The sequence below is a fragment of the Cervus elaphus genome, chromosome 25 (genome assembly GCF_910594005.1).
Source record: "Cervus elaphus chromosome 25, mCerEla1.1, whole genome shotgun sequence".
Lineage (NCBI taxonomy): Eukaryota > Metazoa > Chordata > Mammalia > Artiodactyla > Cervidae > Cervus > Cervus elaphus.
Genome location: NC_057839.1, coordinates 58,763,157 through 58,784,485, shown reverse-complemented (window position 1 = coordinate 58,784,485; position 21,329 = coordinate 58,763,157). Strand labels below are relative to the sequence as shown.

General features: G+C 43.8%; 1 protein-coding gene across 1 annotated transcript in view; it reads right to left on the bottom strand.

Annotated features, from left to right (window-relative positions):
- Positions 1-21,329, bottom strand: part of ANKH (ANKH inorganic pyrophosphate transport regulator) — a 162,022-nt gene that overhangs the window by 66,692 nt on the left and 74,001 nt on the right. The window contains exon 2 of the mRNA XM_043887771.1: positions 3,936-4,152. Coding sequence (XP_043743706.1) covers positions 3,936-4,152 — 217 coding nt within the window. The remainder of the gene's footprint in view (positions 1-3,935; positions 4,153-21,329) is intronic.

The following is a 21,329-nucleotide window of genomic DNA, read 5'->3' as shown; positions in this document are numbered from 1 at the left end:
CCACAGGGTCGCAAAGAGTCGGACACGATGAAGCAACTGACCACTGCACGTGCTGAAATTCAACTCAGGCTTTCAGAGCCAGTTAGAAGATGACCGAGTCCCTCGGACTGCAAGGAGATCAAACCAATCAAGCCTGAATACTCATTGGAAGGACGGATGCTGAAGCCGAACCTCCAATCCTTTGGCCACCTGATGTGAAGAGCTGACTCACTGGAAAAGATCTTGATGCTGGGAAAGACTGAAGGCAGGAGGAGAAGGGGGCAACAGAGGATGAGATGGTTGGATGGCATCACCAGTTCAATAGAAATGAGCTTGAGCAAACTCCGGGGGGATGGTGAGGGACAGGGAAGCCTGGCGTGCTGCAGTCCATGAGGTCGCACAGAGTGGGACATGAATGTGTGACTGAATAACAACAGAAGCTGACTCACCTCATGAGCTTTTCAGAACCCACCCCTAAGAGAAAGAATCTCTTCCTCCCCTCTGCTCTCAAATGTCCTTACACAAATGCGATGGAAAAGTCAGAAGGTCTTGATAAAAGAGATAAATCCATTAAGGGGATAAGGGAATAGCACCTAAAAAGGAACATTTAAGGCAATAAGACTGGTTTCGCCTGAACAAAGGAATATAAAGAAACTAGGTTTCTAGCCTAGATCACTCTGGTTCCTCTCTCTGTGAGTTAAGCTGGTGAACTGGTAACACCTTGCTTCTTGCACTGACTCTAAGCCTTACTGAGAGCTGCTCCTGTGAGGAATACATACTCATTTCACTCTCAGGCCAAGCAAATACAATTAGACGACTGCTTGAGAGCAGATAATGGCTTCTCAAGTCAAATATACCTGGAATATTTGCTTTTCTGTTTTATCTATCACTGTTTCCTTGTCCCAGGCACAGACATCCGAGAGCTGACTGTTCAAGTAGAGATGTCAGTAGCTGTTTTTAGCACGACCAAGACATGAGAAATGGGTTTTAGTGTCTAGTGTAGGTGACACATTGAAACGTGGAAACTAAATGGGTGGATGTTTACTGATGATGGGAAAATTATGTTGGAAAAGGTGGCAAAGAGATCAACATCCTATCTGGAGCTTGTGGTCAAGGTTCTGGGAAACAATTGGCAATATCTGAGGACAGAAAAGCTTGTGTACTCAAGTCACTTCAGTTGTGTCCGACTCTTGGCAACCCCAGGGACTGTACCCTGCCAGGCTCCTCTGTCCACAGGATCTACCTGCCAAGAATACTGGAGTGGGTTGCCATGTCCTCCTCCAGGGGATCTTTCCCATCCAGGGATTGAACCCTCATCTCCTGTGTCTCCTGCACTGCAGGCGATTTTTTATTCTTGAGTCACCAGGGAAGCCCCAGAAACGCTTATAGCATTATTAAAAAAATAACAAACAAACAAAAAAAAAACAGGAGACAAGAAGATAAGCAAATATGTCTGATGCGGCAGACAAGGCAAGAGGAGAATTAAATCCTTAGACAGAAAACTGAAATGAGACCAATATACTACAGGTGGAAAAATGATTAAATTTTGAGTTGTAAATGTTTGAAAGAAATTGATACGTGCTTCTGTAGTGACTGTGGAAAGCATTTGTTTGGGGGGGGTGGGAATGCTATATAGTAACTGTAAAAATATCAACAGTGATAAAAACAATTGTTAAATATCTGGAGGTAGAACCATTTTGGTTCAAATTTAAGATTTTAGGATTCCATTTTCAAGTTGAAAAACTGGGATTTAAATTAGAAAATGACTTCAAATTTTATTTCAGTGACCAAATTGTTCCTCCCAACAGTGTCAATAACACAGAAAACTCAAGTTTTCCTTAATTACAGACAGCTAGTAATTAGCTGTGAGTCCCAAAGTCTCATTCCCTCATAAAACAGGAAATGTTGGGTTTATTTGGAAGGAATTTTATAAAAAGGAACTAATTTGTCTCCCTTTTTTAGGCAAAAACTTATTTAGACCCTCTCATTTCATGTATGTCATTTTCTCAGATACCCATGGTGGCGGTGGTGGTAGCTTAGTCGTTAAACCGTGTCCGACTCTTGCAACCCGTGGACTGCAGCCCACCAGGCTCCTCTGCACATGGGATTTCCCAGGCAAGAATGCTGCGGTAGGTTGCCATTTCCTTCTCCACGGGATCCTCCTGACCTAGGGATTGAACCCGGGTCTCCTGAATTGCAGGCAGATTCTTCACTGACTGAGCCACTGTACCGTCTATGAACATGGCCCAGGTGAATTCTTGTTGCCGGAGTTTCCTTTAAAACTCAGTAGAGAGCTCAGTATTCAGGGTGTAAGCTGAGAGAAAGAAAGGCATCTCCTCCCCACCCCACGCCCTGAAGCTCTCAGTCCAAATGAAAACAATCAACAGCAACACTTGGTCTGGATATTTGGCCCAAGGGAAGCATCTTCTTGTCCTCATTGTTCTTAGCACAAAATCCTATGCTCTATTCAAAATGAAACCCACAAAGAGCTGGCTCTATTTCCAGATTCACAATTGCATGAGTAAACTAGAGTTGACACCTGAGTACAGAGGAAACGGTGTGGGTTAATCTCCTGGCTCTTCACTCACCACGGACATTCATGGTTCTCAGGCAACCAGTGCCAAGCTGAAGACACACAACGGGTTTGTAAAGTGTTGGTCACGGGCTTCACGTAACTTGGTTTAGTAGGTGTGTCATTCAACTTTTAGGCCAGGTGAGCTGAGCTGTTTTGAAGTCTATAGGTTCTGAAATCATGCCCTTAAGGGTTTTTATCACCACCAGGAAGGCAGCAGAAGTAGAGCTCTGACTCTAAAGGAAGGGGCTTTCCAACCACGGGTCAGTCACTCTGTGTGACCTAATTTTCTTGTTAGATGCAAAGAATGTTATGCCCAGAGTGTTGTGTCTTGTCTAAAACAGAAGCATAAGGTCCTAAAATGAGATAATTTTAATACAGAAGACAATTTCATTTGTTTTCAATGCTGATAAGCATTAATCTTAAATAATGCTCATTCTGTTTTTATTCTTAAGAGTAAGTGAGTCTGATAAAGTAGATAAGCACCACGGTCCTACTCTATCTTGTAATAAACTATAAAGGAATAGAATCTGAAAAAGTTATATATATATAGCTGAATCAGTGTGCTATACACCTGAAATTAACACAATACTGTAAAATCAGTGACTATACTTTAATTTGAAAAAAAGAGGTTAAGTAATGTCTGTCTCTAACAAAAGCTCCTGACATTTTTTTTTTAATCCTTGTGTGTGAGTATGCATTGTGCTTAGTCGCTCAGCCATGTCTGACTCTATTTGACCTCAAGGACTGTAGCCCGCCAGGCTCCTCTGTCCATGGGATTCTCCAGGCAAGAATCCTGGAGTGGGTAGCCATTCCCTTCTCCAGGGGATCTTCCTAAGCAGGGATTAAACCCTGGTCTTCTGCATTGCAGATGGATTCTTTATAGTCTGAGCCACCAGGGAAGCCTTACCAACAGTGAGTGAGGTTGCTCAGTCATGTCCGACTCTTTGTGACCCCTTGGACTGTAGCCCACCAGGCTCTAATCCATGGGATTTTCCAGGCAAGAGTACTGGAGTGGGTTGCCATTTCCTTCTCCAGGAGATTTTCCCGACCCAGAGATTGAACCTGGGTCTCCCGCATTGTAGGCAGACGCTTTACCGTCTCAGCTACCAGGGAAGTCCTAAATCTGATCATATATTAATGAAACTCCTCTCTCTCTGACACAGGGTTTGGGAACCAGAGACATACAGCTTCCCAGAGAAAGGACATCTCTTTTTTTTTTTTTGTCTTAGAAGCACCGACAACTCCATTCCTCCCAGCCCTTAAAACTCTCATGATAATAATTATGGAAGAAATCACTTACTACAATAAATACATGTAAATAGATTAAGAGGAACAAGGAGTTGGCAAGGCTGGATTCTTAAGGGACAACCGACAGCCTTACCTATGAGGGTGTGGAAGACGGCGGCAATGGCCCCGGCCACCACCATGCACAGAACAGCTTTGGTCCTGTCCCGCTTGCTGTTCACAAACACCAGGCCCACGTTCTTGAAGTCACTCATGGGCCCTGTGAAGAACTTCATTAAGGAGTACGCCAGCCCGTAGCTGGCCAGCATCTCCACTGCATCTTCCTTGACAGCAGCGATCCCCCGGTTCAAGGCCTGTGGAGGGGAGAGACCCACAGACAGCATTAGAAACATCGTCTCCTCTCCCACAATAAAGCGCAGCAGGTTGTGTTCCCATGGGAATGCTAGGCAGCTTATAGGGTAAATCTCACTGTGATTTGATAAAGGTTATTTATTTTCATTTTCATCCATATTAGCTTCAGTTTGAAATATCTTCTTGTGGGGGAGACAGCTGTCCGCTATCTCCTATGAAATTCCTATGAAAGGAATAGAAAAAACCCAACAAGTGTTCCATGTTAATATCAGAAAATAATTCTAAGATGTTCTGGTTAAAAGGTTAACATGTTAAATTTTATTTGCAGGCTGAATCTACACAATAGCAACAGGCATTTTGGAAATGGGTCAACCAGTTTATATGGAGTGGGTGATGGGTCCTTTTTTCCCTGTGTGTGTATGTGTGAAATACTGTACTTATGTATGTATCCTTCATAGCAAAATATAAGTTCTATGTCATGAAAATGGGTATTGATGGAATTTTTACACCACCTGTGGATGCTATTCACCTGATTCTTACTGTACTTTAATTTGAAATACATTCCTGATCTTTGTGCAGACAAATAGGAAAAGAAAATCTTTAAACTAAATACATTGTTTTTGAATAATTCTTGCTGGAGATGTGGCCACAGAATATTTTGTTTTAACCATCCCCTATGAGGGACCACCCCTCTGAGGTTCTAACTCTTCCACCTACTATATGAATAAATTGGGGCCACCAGGGTGCCCCAGTGGTAAAGAATCCACTTGCCAATGTAGGAGACACAGAGCCTCGGGTTCGATCCCTGAGCCTGGAAGATCCTCGGGGGGAGAGAATGGCTACCCACTTCAGTGTTCTTGCCTGGAGAATTCCATGGACAGAGGAGCTAGATGGGTTACAGTCTACAGGGTTGCAAAGAGTGGGATACGACTGTGAGATGGAGCACACAGACGAATAAATTAGATCGGAGCTTATGGGAATGGATGTCAAAGTAGAAGACCTTTGTTTTAAAAATGTCACCAGATGGCTGCTATCAAAAAGTCTACAAACAATAAATGCTGGAGAGGGTGTGGAGAAAAGGGAACCCTCTTACACTGTTGGTGGGAATGCAAACTAGTACAGCCACTATGGAGAACAGTGTGGAGATTCCTTAAAAAACTGGAAATAGAACTGCCATATGAGCCAGCAATCCTGCTGCTGGGCATACACACTGAGGAAACCAGATCTGAAAGAGACACGTGCACCCCAGTGCTCATTGCAGCACTGTTTATAATAGCCAGGACATGGAAGCAACCTAGATGCCCATCAGCAGACGAATGGATAAGGAAGCTGTGGTACATATACACAATGGGATATTACTCAGTCACTAAAAACAATGCATTTAGATCAGTTCTTATGAGGTGGATGAAACTGAAGCCTGTTATACACAGTGAAGTAAGTCAGAAAGAAAAACACCCACACAGTATACTAATGCATATATATGGAATTTAGAAAGATGGTAATGATGACCCTATATGCCAGACAGCAAAAGAGACACAGATGTATAGAACAGTCTTTCGGATTCTGTGGGAGAAGGCGAGGGTGGGATGATTTGAGAGAATAGGATTGAAATATGTATATTATCATATGTGAAACAGATCGCCAGTCCAGGTTTGATTCATGAGACAGGGCGCTCAGGGCTGGTGCACTGGGATGACCTTGAGGGACGGGATGGGGAGGGAGGTGGGAGGGGGGTTCAGGATGGGGGACACATGTACACCCACGGCTGATTCATGCCAAAGTATGGCAAAACCCACTACAATATTGTAAAGCAATTAGCCTCCAATTAAAAGAAAGAAAGAAAATAAATAAATAAATAAATACAACTTTCTGACTACAGTAAATAAATAAATAAATAAAAATGTCATCAGAATATCACCTCTGTCTTTCGGAACAGGCAACTGCCTGGGCAGGAGATCAACTTTCTGTATACACTTTTCATTCTTTTAATTTAGTTTTTATTGAAGTATAGGTAATTCATAATGCTGTGTTAGATTCTGGTGTGTAACTAAGTGATTCAGTTAAACATATTCTTTTCCAGATTCTTTTCAATTATTGTTTATTACAAGATACTGAATATAGTTTCCTGTACTCTACAGTTAATCCTTGTGGTTATCTATTTTATATATAGTAGGGTGTATCTGTTAATCCCGAACTCCTAATTTATCCCTCTCCCACCTCCTTTCCTCTTTGGGAACCATGTTTGTTTTCTGTCTGTGAGTTTGTTTCTGTTTCATAAATAAGTTCACTTGTATCATTGTTTTAGATTCCACTTAGAAGTGATATCATGTGTTTTTGTATTTTTCTCTCTGACTTTATTTACTCTGATAATCTCTAGATATATCCATACAGGCTGCAAAGGGCATTATTGCATTCTTCTTTATGACTAATATTCCGTCGTATATACACTTTTAAAATAGACTTAATTTCTGGGATTAGTTTTAGGGTCACAGTAAAGTGGAGCAGAAAGTACAGAGAGCCGCCACATTGCCCCTTCCCCAAGCACACAGCGTCCCTATAGAGAGCTACGCTGACTGCAGTCCATGAACCTACACTGACGCGTCATTATCACTCAGCATCCACTGCTGACACTGGGGTTCACGCTTGGTGTTGTACATTCCAGGGATTCTGACAAGTGTCCCTGACGTTTACCTACCATTATATAGCTGAACAATGCAAAGCACTGTTAGCAAACAATGTATTTATTGTAGAAAATACCAATGTGTAAGGTTATTCTAGAAAAATCTATAATAAAAGTATATGATACTTGTAGAAATTCAGTGTCATTCTTCTGACAGGTGGTGTTATATAAGGTGCCATATCCTCTGTACTCAGTCATGTCTGACTCTTTGTGACCCCACGGACCATAGCCCACCAGGCTATGGATTTCCCAGGCAAGAATACTGGAGTGGGTTGACATTCCTCCTCCAGTGGATCTTCCCAACCTAGGGATCAAACCCGCATCTCCTGTGTCTCCTGCATTGCAGACAGATTCCTTACCCGCTGAGCCAATAACATTTGTGTGATTATATAAGGTAGTTTTTGATAAATGCTTCCAATTATATCTCTCATTCTCTTTTCCTTTTTTCCGGTAATAACTTAAAATTTTCCATCAGAACTTTCATACCTGACATGATGCCCTCCTTAGGAACAAATTTTCCTTCTACCAAAGCTGATCTAATATCTTGTCAGCCTGAAGCAAACTAAAAACCAACAAGCTCTTTGACAATAAATCCTGTGTTCAAAAGGTGTATGGTGTCAGAGGACTCCTGCTATGTGTCAAGATCTATCGCTCAATAATCTTCCCAGATTAATTTCCTTTTGGACCTCTACAGTAGATGTGGTTGATTTCCCACCCAGACGCCCCTTTCTGGTCAGCACATCCATCCCCAGGTCCTGGGACTTGGCCACTCAAGGCTCACAGCAGCCTCCTTCTCAGGAAACACTGCTCCCAGCCACTTTGGGTTGGTTAGGGCACTTCTGACCCCTCCAGGCAGCACCCAGACAATGAGGGGCTGACACAGGGATATACAAGATCACCTCCCCTGCCTTCCTGTGGGATCAATGCTGGTACAATTCATGCTCCAGACCCCCTGTGGGATCAGGTGGGAGGCAGTCTTCAGTGGAGACCACATCCTTTTTTAATTTTCCCCACCACCCAGGGCTTCCCGCTCCCCTTCTCCTGAGAGCACACACTCAATAAATCAGTCACATGAAAATTTCCCAAGGCAGGTTCTGTTTCCAGGGACCCCCGCTCAATACAGCTTCTAATTACGTTTCTTGCAGTCATAGAGAACAGTGTACGGTTTGTTCTTTTTCCTTCTCATCCTTCCCCACTCTATGACTGTAAACTGCTTGCTTTTCATTGCTAAAATTGTGTTCAAATTTAAATATATAGTATATATAATTAAGGGCTTCCCAGGTGGCACTAGTGGTAAGGAACCTACCTGCCAATGCAGGAGATTTAAGAGATGTGGCTTTGACCCCTGGGTTGGGAAGATCCCTTGGAGTAGGAAAAAGCAACCCACTCCAGAATTCTTGCCTGGAGAATCCCATGGACAGAGGAGCCTGGCAGGTTACAGTCCATGGGGTCGCAAAGAATCTGACATGACTGAAATGACTTAGCATGCACTTAAATATATAATTAATGATATCAGTATAATATCATTAATATATAATGATATATTACATATTAGCACAAGTTTTAAAATAATGTAGGATTAGTCTTTTTAGGTGTCTTGCTGGCAAAACTTTATTCTTTGCTAAAAAGGCATCAATTTGGCTGGGGCATCCAGAGTAATGCTATTTCCACCAACTCTTCCTTGACAGGGTCCTAAACCCAGTGCTGAGGCAGGAGAGAAAAATGAATTACATAAGGAACGATAGCTCTGTCAGCAAGACTGGGTGTGAACACTCCGATAAGCTCAACAATTATGGTAATTTGAGGAAAAAGCACAGGGTTTAGAGCCATGCTGACTTGATTGGATCTGCTTCTATCACAGTACTTGTTCTCGCTGAAATAATAGATCTTAGATCGTCTATAAGTAGCATACAGGGCACCACGCACAACTGGCCTAGAAAAGCACTTGAAAGCAAGGATTTATGCCTATGTTGTTTACCACCACACTCTTACCACCTTGCTACACTGTGTGTGAGGGTATACCTAGTCTCTCAACCGTGTCTGACTCTTTGAGACCCTATGGACTCTAGCCCATCAGGCTCCTCCGCCCGTGGGATTTTCCAGGCAAGAATACTGAAGCGGGTTGCCATTTCCTACTCCGGGGGATCTTCCCCACCCAGGATCGAACCTGCGTCTCTTGAGTCTCTTGAGTCTCCTGCATTGGCAGGCGGATTCTTTACCACTGTGCCACCTGGGAAGGGCCCCTCGCTACATGATAAACATTCAAGCATTTGTTTGATGAATGAATGAATTAGGTATTTTCTACTAGGAATTTCAATGTTGATACTAATTTGTGTACACTTGGGAAAAAAAATCACATTTTGATTATAAGATGATGTTATTGCCTGTAAGAGCTAATATTTTAACATTTTTATTGGCCATACTAAATGTATGCTGTGATGAGAAAGCAAATCCTGACTTTAAGAAGCATTAAAACACAAGGAAAAGAGCTTAGAATTGAGGAGATTTGCTATGCTAATAGTATGAGCCTTTTTATTATTGCCATTTGTAGTACTTCCCTCAGTTTGTTCACTTCCTAACTTTATGATTTTCTTTTGATACCGGAAATATGAAGTCAATCCTTCCTTTCATGGAGTTTCTCTCCATACTTCTGGACTTTGTCATTCTTACTCATCCTTAGCTAAGGCAATTTTGTTTAGCTTATAGTCTCATTTGCACATTTAACTTTCTGCTCCTCCTGGAACTTATACTGTGAGGTATGGCTTGAAATTAATTTTCTTATAATAATTTACCTCTTCAAAATCAGTTTGAATAAAGCACCTATCGCCTATTTATTTGTGATGCTTTCTCATCAGCCATTAGTTCTCATGCGCCCTTCTGTCACCTACTGTTTGCTTTATCTGTCACCTACTGTTTGCTTTATCTGTCATTTGCTTACCCTGTTTTTCTTCATGGCATGTTCATTACCTGACATTATATTGTCTATTTACTTGTCATTTGTCTTCGTGTTTACCCTATCCATTGGATGTAAGCTCCAGGGCCCAGAGAACTTTGGTTCACAGCACATCCCCAGTCCTAAACGTAACAGGTGATCACATGACAGGTGAGCGATGAGGGTTTGAAGGCATGAAGTGAACTACACACAAATAGTATAAACACTTCCTGCGACGGACACTGAAGAAATGAAATCACTGAGCTGGAGATTCCTGGGAGGAGTCTATTCAGATGAACCAGACAAGCAAACCCCTTCAAAGAGGTGACATTTGAGCTGAGAGTTGAAGAACAAGAATGAACCCGCCGTAGGAAGAGCTAGAGGAAGACCCAGGCCTGCAGGAGGGCATCCAATGAGAGTAGAGGGGATATAATGTGAATTTGGAAGAGTAGGTAGCGCTCAGGTCATTCCGGGTCACAGTAAAGAACATGGGGCTTTGATCTAAGAGCAGTGGGAAGCCATCAAAGGGTCGGAGCCCAGGTGGGAATGACCATCCTCCTGGCTGCAGGCACGGATGTGGCCTGGAGGGGGACAGACAGAGCAGGAAGTGAGGAGTTCAGTGGTGAACTCCGGATCACATGGTGATCCAGAGAAGAGAAGGCGATAGTTTGGAAGAGGGTGTATGGGGAGAGGGAGAGAAGCTGATGGACTAGAGAGCTTTTTGTGTACTTTTTTTAAAATTTAATTTTTATTACAGCATAGTTGCCTTACAATGTTTGTTTCTGTTGTACAGCAAAGCGAATCAGTTATATGTACACATAGCCCCTCTTTTTTTGGATTTCCTTCCCATTAAGGCCACACAGAGCATTGAGTAGAGTTCCCTATACTATGACAGTAGGTTCTCATCAGTTATCAATAGTGAGTATATGTATCGAGAGTGTATATATGTCAATTCCAATCTCTCAATTCATTCCTCCCACTGCCCTGACTTGAGAGCGTTGGGGAGGTAAAATAAATGAGTCTAATGATGGACTACCTGGTGGGTGTGAGGAAAAGGGAGAAGTGTTTAGTTTTTTTGGCTTGAGTCACTGCTCAAATGGTGTTACTAGTTACTGAGTGAGGGCACTTCAGGAGGGAAGACTGGGGAGGAAAATACAAGATTCCCACTGGGGAGTCCCCTGTTGGGTGTGAGACACCGGTAGGATTCCATACACAGAAATCAGGTAAGACAGTTGGCTATGTGAGCCTGGAGTCCAGGGGATGTCTGGGCTGTGGACATTTGGAGGCCATCAGCATATAGATAGTATTTAAAGGCAGGGAACTAAATGAGATCATCTGGCCAGGGTACAGATGGAAAGGAGTCTGAGATTCAACCTTGTATCTTTCTAGAAATACATGTAAACAAACCTTCCCTGTTACCTTGGGGTTGTGAGGATGCCGTGGTTCAGCAGCCATCAGTTAGCTAGCAGCGTCCTGGCCAGGTCACTTGTGAACACGGCTGCATCTCTGGCCAAGACCAGGAAGAATGGCGGCCGAGGCTGGGAAAGAGCAAGCACTGTGGTCTTGAAATCCAGCTACGGAAGTGTCTGAGATGTCTTTGGAAAGAATTAGGCCTGGAGTCACAATTCTGTCCCTAGAGAGTGGCAAGTACAGTGGTTCACCTGTTCAAATCAAGTGTCTAAGGACTCACAAGCTTTCCAGAGTAAAGACACTTTAGGGCCACATCTACCAGGACTCCAACCACTATAAATATAAGCTGCCCTTCAACCCAGCCTGGTTCTGGGCCCAGATGGCTGGCACACGGCCCTCATCACATTTCAGATCAGCATTTTCTGTGCTGCGGGTCCTTGGCAGCATGCAACGTCTGACTTCAGAAGGTTTTCCTGGGGTCTTACCTGCCTTCTTATCTCCCAGTATCTGCCAGGTTCATGGTGTTCTAGGGTTTAAATTTTTTCCTCCCGAAAGTCAGCAAAATGACAGGATATTACAAAGTGGGGGGAAAAAAAAGAAAAAGAAAAAAACAAAACAAAACAAAACAGAAAAACCTACGAAAACCCACAACCTCCAGGGAAATGGCTCACAAATCCCATGTGATCTCTCTGGTATGAACTGTCTTAGATCGTTAAACCCTAAAAGAGATCCTGACATTTTAAACTTGGGCTCTAGAGACCAGAAACATCTTGAAACTGCAGACTGAGTGTCTTCAAACTAAGAGTCACTGCCTCGCCCCAATCCTGCCCATCATTTCACACCAATGTGAACAGCAGGCGTCCCTCGCTAGCTGGGTGCTGGGTAGAGCGCTGTTCCCCCTACCCCTACCCCAGGAATAGGTCCAGACAGGTGATCTCTCCTGTCCGGGAGATCTGGGGCTCTTCCTCAGGGCATTGAGGTGCTTCAGGGCTGCATCCTGTTCACAGACCGTGGGCTCCGTAAACATTGCCCTCAGCGTCTGGGACAGTGTCCAGCACATGCGTAGATGACATCTATAAAATCTATGAATAATAATTACAATAATATAAATATAAATTATATAACTAATTATAAATAAATATTTGTGCACCGAGTGACCTCTCACAATGGCCACTCGTGACTGACCTCGCTTGTCTGTCTGATCTCGGCTCTCTACGCTTGCCTGGCGCTGTGTTTTATGAATCCATGCTCAGTTGCTTCAGCCATGTCTGACGCTTTGAGACCCCCTGGAGAGTAGTCTGCCAGGCTCCTCTGTCCATGGGATTCTCCAGACAAGAAGACCGGACTGAGTTGCCATTTCCTCCTCCAGGGGAATCTTTCTGACTCAGGGATCGAAGTTGGTTCTTCTGCGTTGCAGGTGGATTCCTTACTGCTGAGCCACTGGGAAGTACACCTGAGCTATTCATGGTTTTCTGAATATGCCGTGTTCTCTTTCAGCTACAGGTCTTCGCTCAAGTTCTTCTCTCCACACGGGATCACCTTTACCTCTGCCCGGCCTCACTTGCTAGTAAACTCACAATCCGTTCGGGCACCACATTGTGGAAGGTGCCCCGCTGTGCTCCCTGGTGCCCTAACCCAGGTCCCAGGCCCGTGCTCACTGGGCCGCACTGGGGTTGCCTGGTTACTCAGCTGCTTACCAGCTTTCCTATGTCTACCCAGCACCAGGCATGCCGCATGGCCAAAATTCAGTATGTGAACCAAAAAAAAAAAACCGTATTAACTAACATCCAGCTGATGTATCTTGCCCTTCATAAAATCCTCCGATGGCAGGTTTGGTTTTTCCGGGTAAATAAACCTATTTTTGGTAGAACTGATGTATTTGAAATATGCAAAGAGATGGCAGTGACAGTGTACACCTTCCCGTAGCTCTGATATTTTCTCACGAGACAGGCAAGCATCGCCCCTGCTATTTCTACCGTGTCACAGGGGCACCCAGTAAGTACTGGATAAGGTGACTCCTTAACTGTAGACAGATGGACATAAATAGGATTTAACATTGGACCACATGATTAGACTCAAGTGTAAAGCTTAAGCAAAGTTTTTTTCCGGCTCCTTTTCCCCCCACGTCCTTTGGATGTCAAGCTGTCCCCCTGTGAAGTCAAATCCTATAACAGAAGTCAGCTGCCACGAAAAGAAAGTCAGAAGTTTATATTTGAAGGAGAACCTTCTCGGAGAAGCTGAGAGAACCCCGCGAAGAGCTAAGTGTGCCCTGAAAGGTAAGCAGGGGGATAATCTCCAAATTCAGAAAGATGGGTGCTTGTAAGGGTAAGCAGGCTTGGGGAGAGAGGGCCACCCAGTTCAGCAGTGCCAAGGACAGCTGGATGCCAATCTTGTAATTGACATTTATGGTCACACGCTAAGAAAATGATCATGTTGCTCATATAGAAACGGCTCTTCAAATTTTTCCACAACAAGGTGCTGAGTTGACACCAATGAATTTATCTACAGAACACACTTGTGGTTGCCAAGGTGTGGGGAGGAGGGGCAGGAGGGGCATACTGTGAGTTCAGGGTGGTGTCCGACTCTCTGCGACCCCACGGACTGTAGCCTACCTGGCTCCTCCGTCCATGGAATTTTCCAGGCAAGAGTACTGGAGTGGGTTGCCATTTCCTTCTCCAGGGGACCTTCCCTACCCAGGGATTGAACCCTGGTCTCCCGCATTGCAGGCAGACACTTTACCATCTGAGCCGCCTGGGAATCCCGAGTTTAGGATTAGCAGATGCAAACTATGACATATAGAATGGATAAACAACAAGGTCCTACTGTATAGTACAGAGAACTATATTTAATATCCTGTGATAAATCATAAGGGAAAAGAATATAAAAAAGAAGGTGTATATAGGTAAAACTGAATCACTTGGCTGTACAGTGGAAATTAACACAACATTGTAAAGCACTATACTTCAAAAAAAAAATACGGCTGTCAGAAAAAGGCATTGAGTTGGAAACTGGTTTTGTTCCCTAAAATAACAGATTATTACATAAAATGCTGCAAGTCGCTTTACTTTACTTCTAGTGAGATGAATACTTCCTTTACTTGCCTCACCCTGGATTAGAAAAACCAGTGGGACAAGGGATGGGGAATGTTCTGTCTGGCTAGATTGTCATTTAATCTCTTTGATAAAAGACTACTCCTCTGTCTATAGCTTCAACCATCGCATTACACGTTCTATGACATGGACATGGAGCAAACTCAGTATTACTGTGGCAAAAGAAATATCATTAAAACTTTTTTCTCAAACCTAAGGTCCTCAGAAAATTTGCTTTTGTGGGAAAGTGGAAAATTCAGAAGGACGTGTGTAGCAGAGCTACCTACGGGAACAGCGTCTTCCAGTGACATGGATAATCGGCACCTTGAATTTCAATCCTCTCACAGAGTCTGGGTTCCTGTAATTTTCCACTCTTATTGTTCTGTTTGTCTGTATTTTAAAGAGTGGTTTGGGTTAAATTAGATCATTTGTCTTCCTGGTAGTTTTCCAGCCATGTTTTATTTTCTCAAGGGTCTATACCCCTCTAAAGGAGACAGCCTCGCTCTGTCTATGGAGCTCTGGCCAAGAGCTTGACACCCACACATGAGGTTGTGGTTTAAGGGGAGTGGTGGTAAAATGAAGCCTGGTCGCTTTGGTCATCAGAGTCATGGCTCCGGGCAGCACCGTCCGTATTTAGTGCTTCCTGAAGACTGGGAGACAACACAGGGGCAAATCCAAAATATAACACTGCTTTTCTCTGTCACTTCTCACACCTGGAGAGGAGTTTCTATAAAGAACAAATTACCTAACAGATACCAAATTTGGCAAACTCAGTTTTCTATTGTTGGTTTCTTCAATACTTCAGGGAAAACAATAAGCATTTTACTTTTGATCTTTTACTCCAGAAATACGTTAGTTCACTCAAGGATAAATTTTAGTGTCACAGGACCCTCCTCAAGTCCTCTTGATCTTTCATTTGAACATGAAGCTTAGGGTTCCCTGGTGGCTCAGATGGCAAAGAATCTGCCTGCAATGCAGGAGACCCGGGTTCAATTCCTGGGTCAGCGAGATACCATGGAGAAGGGAATGGCAACCCACTCCAGTATTCTTGCCTGGAGAATTCCATGGACAGAGAGCCTGGCAAGCTACAGTTCATGGGGTAGCAAAGAGTCGGACACGACTGAGTTACTAACACTACTTATCTAAACTTAACTTTAATACAAGATGTTGGGAGGCTTGACAAGGAAGAAATATTACTATGAAAATTCTAGTGTACTTTAAAAAACCAACACTTGCCATGCTATTTAAGAGTCCTTACGTATTCCTCACCTTGATCTCACATCTTTACTATTAAAATTCCATATTTCCTACTAGTTTTTAATACTTAGAAAGTTACATGATCCCCAAATGATGCTAATTCTTGGTTAACATGTCAAGATTATATCCATCCCACTTTAAAACCAAGTTTAAAATGCTTTTATATTCAAAAGACAGAATAACAACCAACACAACAACAACTCCATGAACAACAGCCTAGAATAGTCTGACTCTGGGATCTGGGGAGTCTTCTTACTAACTTTCTATGCTTTCTTTCTGCCTACATACCAGGTGGTGCAGTGGTATAGAATCTGCCTGCTAGTGCAGAAGACACAGGAACTGTGGGTTTGGTCCCTGGGATGGGGGAAGATCCCCAATAGAAGGAAATGGAAACCCCACTCCAGTATTCTCACCTGGAAAATTCCACAGATGGAAGAGCCTGGCAGGCTACAGTCCATGGCATCGCAAAGAGTCAGACATGACTGAGCATATACTTATGTATTCTGCCTATTTAATACTCTCTTCATGATTAGGAATAGATTTTTTTTCTTGATTCTTCTTGCATCTTAAATTTGGCTGTAGACCTCTGAGCAAGCAGCTCTGAAGCTCCATTCCTTTTCCTGACTCAACTGCAACATTCTGAAATGTCATCAGTGCGCTTCTATTGACATTTACAAATGTATTTATTCTAAGAGAAGAAAAAGCAAATGACGATTTGCACGTGGAGCTTATGAAATCCAATGACCACCATAGTAACGATGATGGAAATGTCTTGGAAGCTAACATTTCCTGGGTCTTGCGCTGTGACAGACACCGTTCTAAGAGCTTCACTTCTCCTGTCCACTCCATCAGGGATGTACTATTATTTCCCAGCTTACTGGCGAGAACACTGGTACGTGGAGAGACTAAACCACTTTGTCTAAGAGGCACAGAGCTGGGAGAAGAAGCCAGAACATCTTGACCTCTGGGCTTAAGATCTTAACCATCATTCTATTATCCTGAACCGAGCCCTCCTTTCACTTTGAAATAGATTTCACAGTCAGGGCCAAATGCTTACTTTAAACAGAGAGGATTAGCTGAGCAGAACACAAAGAACTTTGGGATGAAGACTGATTTTTATGGAAAATTCCAAAGACGTGGAAGCAAGATTATTTTCTAAACTGTAATCTGTTGCAAGCACTACAAGGGTAAAAGTGGAAGATGAAAGGAGGGATGCTGAAGTCATCATATATCTGAGCCATGCTAAGAAGATGAGGCTAAGAGAAATCAGGTCACTAATGCTCTGGCATGAGCACCACACTTAAACAGTACGGGCGAAACCCGGGAACACAGACCAGGTGGGCTGTCTCCCCGAGCTTATGTACCAGTTCCATCACTAGGGTGGCAGAAACGCTAAGAGGCTCTCCAGCTTTCGAGAGACACCACTTGAGAAAGTCTCTGATCTTCCTTTACACTTGGGATAATGTATCATCCTAGAATCTTTAGCTTGTGCAGAATTCCTACTGGATTCTCAACTGTGGGATTCATTTATTGCTGCTCAAGGTTCAGCTATGACTCACTGCTGGTATTTATGTAACTAGCACACACCAAGTTTTATGAAAGATCTCTAAGGGTCTGGGGCTTTTGAACTGACTGATTTTTGGAGGGGACTGCTCACAGTTCAAAATTAGTCATTAAACAGGTTAGTCCTTCCAGCCCACGGATGCACACACTGGTGCACGGCCACACACACACACTGAGAAAGGAATCCCAACACAATTCAAGTAGGTGATAGATAATGGGATAGAGCCACGCCACTGTTTTCTTTGCTGTGTGTGAATAAGCTTGTCATGACCTCCCCCTGCTAATTATTGACCCGATTTTGAGATTCTAGGTAAAGTATAAATCATCTCACTGAGTAAACTGTTAAGAACACAAAACAAGGACAGACCAAGAGTGTCATTGTCGCAAAAGCAAACCAAGCAAGAGACAAACGGTGTCAGCAGTTGTAGCAAGGGCTCAAGAATTACATGTTCTGAATTTATGTTGTCTTTGGGTTCAAATCCTGGATGAGCCCAATGTTTGGGGGTTTCCCTGGTGGCTCGGATGGTAAAGTGTCTGCCTGCAATGCGGGAGACATGGGTTTGATCTCCAGGGTTAGAGCCCCTGGAGAAGGAAATGGCAACCCACTCCAGTCTTCTTGCCTGGAAAAATCTCATGGATGGAGGAGCCTGGTAGGCTACAGTCCATGGGGTCGCAGAGAGTCGGACATGGCTGAGCAATTCACTTGCTCTCTTGCTTGCCTTTACAACTATAACCATGTTCTGTGATGAATATTTTTCACCAGAAAAGTGATATGATAAAGGAATAAGCTATAGAAAAGTGTGAGTAAAATTGAACTGCTTTGAGAATTTCTAAAGAGAGAATGAATTCATTTTTGTACTTGCTATTTCATGTACAGAATAATGAGCCAGTAAATGCACATGCTGAGCTTCCTTCTGTGAATCCAGATTCACTATAATTCAGGTTTGGGATCTTGGGAATTCAGAATAGACTGAAGTGCTGTCTTGCTCCAGCCCTTTTGCCTACATGAATGAGGGGACGAAGGGACCCAATGAAAGGAGACACATGGGCCCTGTCCACTTGGCCCTCATAACCCTGAGGATGCTGCAGCCACAGAAATATATTGGCTGGGTGTACAATAATTTATTCCAGGAATGTGACTTATGGATCACATGAAGAATACCAACCTCTTACATAGGCAGTGTGGCAGAGTCTTGAATGTACCTTCACATGTTATCTTACTGGCTGTATATAACAATGCTACAACAACAGGGTAAGCATGGAAAATTCCCATTTTATAGAGAAGGGGTTCAAAGAGATTCTGTGACTTGCCCAAGCTCTTGGTTAATACATGGTGTGGCCCAAACCAGAAGCCAGGGAGATCGAGAGCATGGCACTCCTTCCTCCATCAACACTAGACGGAGGATGGCAGGTGGGGGGGGGGGGTAGGTGGGATAAACATCCCCCCGCAATGCCCACCCAGATGGTTAAATTAAATACTAGAAGCAAATCTTCCTAAAGGAAATCATTACTTTTTTCTGATGGCAGTGTAGTTTGGAGAATCTAAGAGCCTTAGGTAGGTTAGGCTGAGTGAAGACTCCCTTGAGGTCTTTCCCTTTGAAAGGAGTCTAGGGTGGGCTCCTGGCTTCAAGTGATGCTGCTGTAGATGGGAGAGCGTGGCCGGGTCAGCCTTGACCCTGCAGTCTGGCAGAGAAGTTCTGCAGGGTGAGTGACTCAGAAAGCTCCCTGCATAGAAGCTTCCTGTAAGCACCTGAGAAGTGCATCGGTTAAAGTATTGGATTGGCCAAAATCTTTGTTTTTGTAACATCTTATGGGCTTCCCAGCTAGTGGTAAAGAACCTGCTGCCCAGTGCAGGAGACGTAGAGATGTGGGTTCGATCCCCTGGAGGAGGGCATAGCAACCCACTCCAGTATTCTTGTGGAGAATCCCATGGACAAGAGTCACCTGGTGGGTTACAGTTCATGGGGCTGCAAAGAGTTGGACATGACTGAGCGACTTAGCACACACACACACATGGAAAAACCCAAATGAACTTTCTGACCAACCCAACAGCACAACCCCATTCAAGATCCCAGTGATTCCGAACATGAAGACCTTGATGTCCCTGCTGACAATGGGACAGGAGCTTGGGCCCCCTCTGGCTCCAGACAGGCCTACTGGGCACACCATGCGCTCCTTCCATGCCTCCAGTCCTGGTGAAGATGCAGCACAAAAGGAAATTTCACACAGTACTGGCTGGAGTGTCAACTCTAATCCTTGGCAAAGGAAGATGTCAAAAGGTATTACCATTTAGAGCATACCATCTCTTTAATCCAGTAATGTCCTGTTAGAATCTATCCAAACAAAATAAAGCCCGAGTACAGGATGCCTCTCAAACAAAGGCATTCATTAAAGCATTCTTTGCAATGGCAGACAGTTGCCAACAATCTGTCTGTCTGCCAATATGGGAAAGGCTAAGTAATTATGGTTATTATTTGCTGCGTATATGGTCGGCATGCTGACCAGCAATCACAGAGCTTGAGGTGCAACTAAATGTATCCAACTGGAAATAAGCTCATGATCACAGTGTGAAGCAGAACGTTGTACTGTAAGCAATATAGTATTCTATATGCAGTATGTATTCTCACTCCACTAAAAAAAATTTTTTTAAAAAGATCCTCACAAATGGGTAAATACATGGGTATGAACAGAGAGAAAGTTGGAGAGTGACATATACCAAACTCTTAATACTGTTTATTTTAGGAGAAATGGGATGAAGGGAGGCAGGAAGAGGAAAATGATCAGCTTGACTCTCATATCTATATAGCTTTCCTTGTGACAAAGACCATATGTTACTTTGATGGTTTAAAATGAAAAATGAATACACAGAAGATAGATGAAATAATCTAATTCTTAGCAGGCAAAACCAGGGAACCACTCCACAGAGCAAAGTTTTTTTTTGGGGCGGGGGGGTCACACTGTGGCATGCAGGATCTTAGTTCCTTGATCAGGGATTGAACCTGTGACCCCTGCAATGGAAGGGTGTAGTTCTAACCTCTGTACAACCAGGGAAGTCCCTTTCGATAAATTATCAGTGTGCTTTTGTGATGACCTGGGATGATACCTCTTAGAAGGGTTCCTCTTGTTCATCTCACTTGAAAGACACCCTGATTTCTGACAGCTTAAACACGAGGCTGAATTCTAGAAGCTGTGTGCCGTCCAAAGACAGTGCAAGTCTCCAAAATCTAGACCTCTGAGCAAGAGAAAAGACAGATCTGCTCTTGTTTAACTCGCCCTCCTGCTGCCGCTTGTTCAAGCCCTTTGTTACCTACTTCTACCTCCCACCAGACCTTCCCTGGGGGCTCAGACAGTAAAGAATCTGCCCGCAATGCAGGAGACCCGGGTTCGATCCCTGGGTTGGGAAGATCCCCCTGGAGAAAGGAGTGGCAACCCACTCCAGTATTTTTGCCTGGAGAATTCCATGGACACAGCCTGGTGAGTTACAGTTTATGGGGTTGCAAAGAGTCAGACATGGCTAAGCGACTGAACAACAATAGCAGCCTTTTTGACTTTCGTGCTTAAGTCACGATATACTTACAAACAGGTGACACCACAATTATAACACAGTCTGACGACAGCAGAAAGGCACTGAGCCTAGCCTGCAGGGGCAGGGAAGGTTTCTTGGAGTTCTGTGAACTTCACTATTACTGCTCCCCTTGGGAAGACCTTGACCTCTGAATTTCCCTGCTGTGCTAGCCCTCAATCCCAGCTGAAAGGCCAGTGTCTGCCATCCTCTGAGATCAAGGTCAAATCTTTCTTCCCACCAGGAACCCCTCTCTAATCAGTTTCAGCCATATGATTGCTCCTGTCATGAGAAATTATTGTCATCATTTATTTATTCATGGAATGATTTCATTCACTCACATATAATAAGTCAGTATGGATGATCTGCCTGGCACTGTGCTCTTTATTGACCAATAAACATCATACGATAGTCAAACAGACAGTTAATCTTTTATGGCCACCATGTCATGTCATAAGGGCTTCCCTGACAGCTCAGTTTGTAAAGAATCCGCCTATAATGCAGGAGACCCCGGTTTGATTCCTGGGTCTAGAAGATCCGCTGGAGAAGGGATAGGCTACCCACTCCAGTATTCTTGGGCTTTCCTGGTGGCTCAGCTGCTAAAGAATCCGCCTGCAGTGTGAGAGACCTGTGTTCTATTCCTGGGTTGGGAAGATCCCCTGGAGAAGGGAAAGGCTACCCACTCC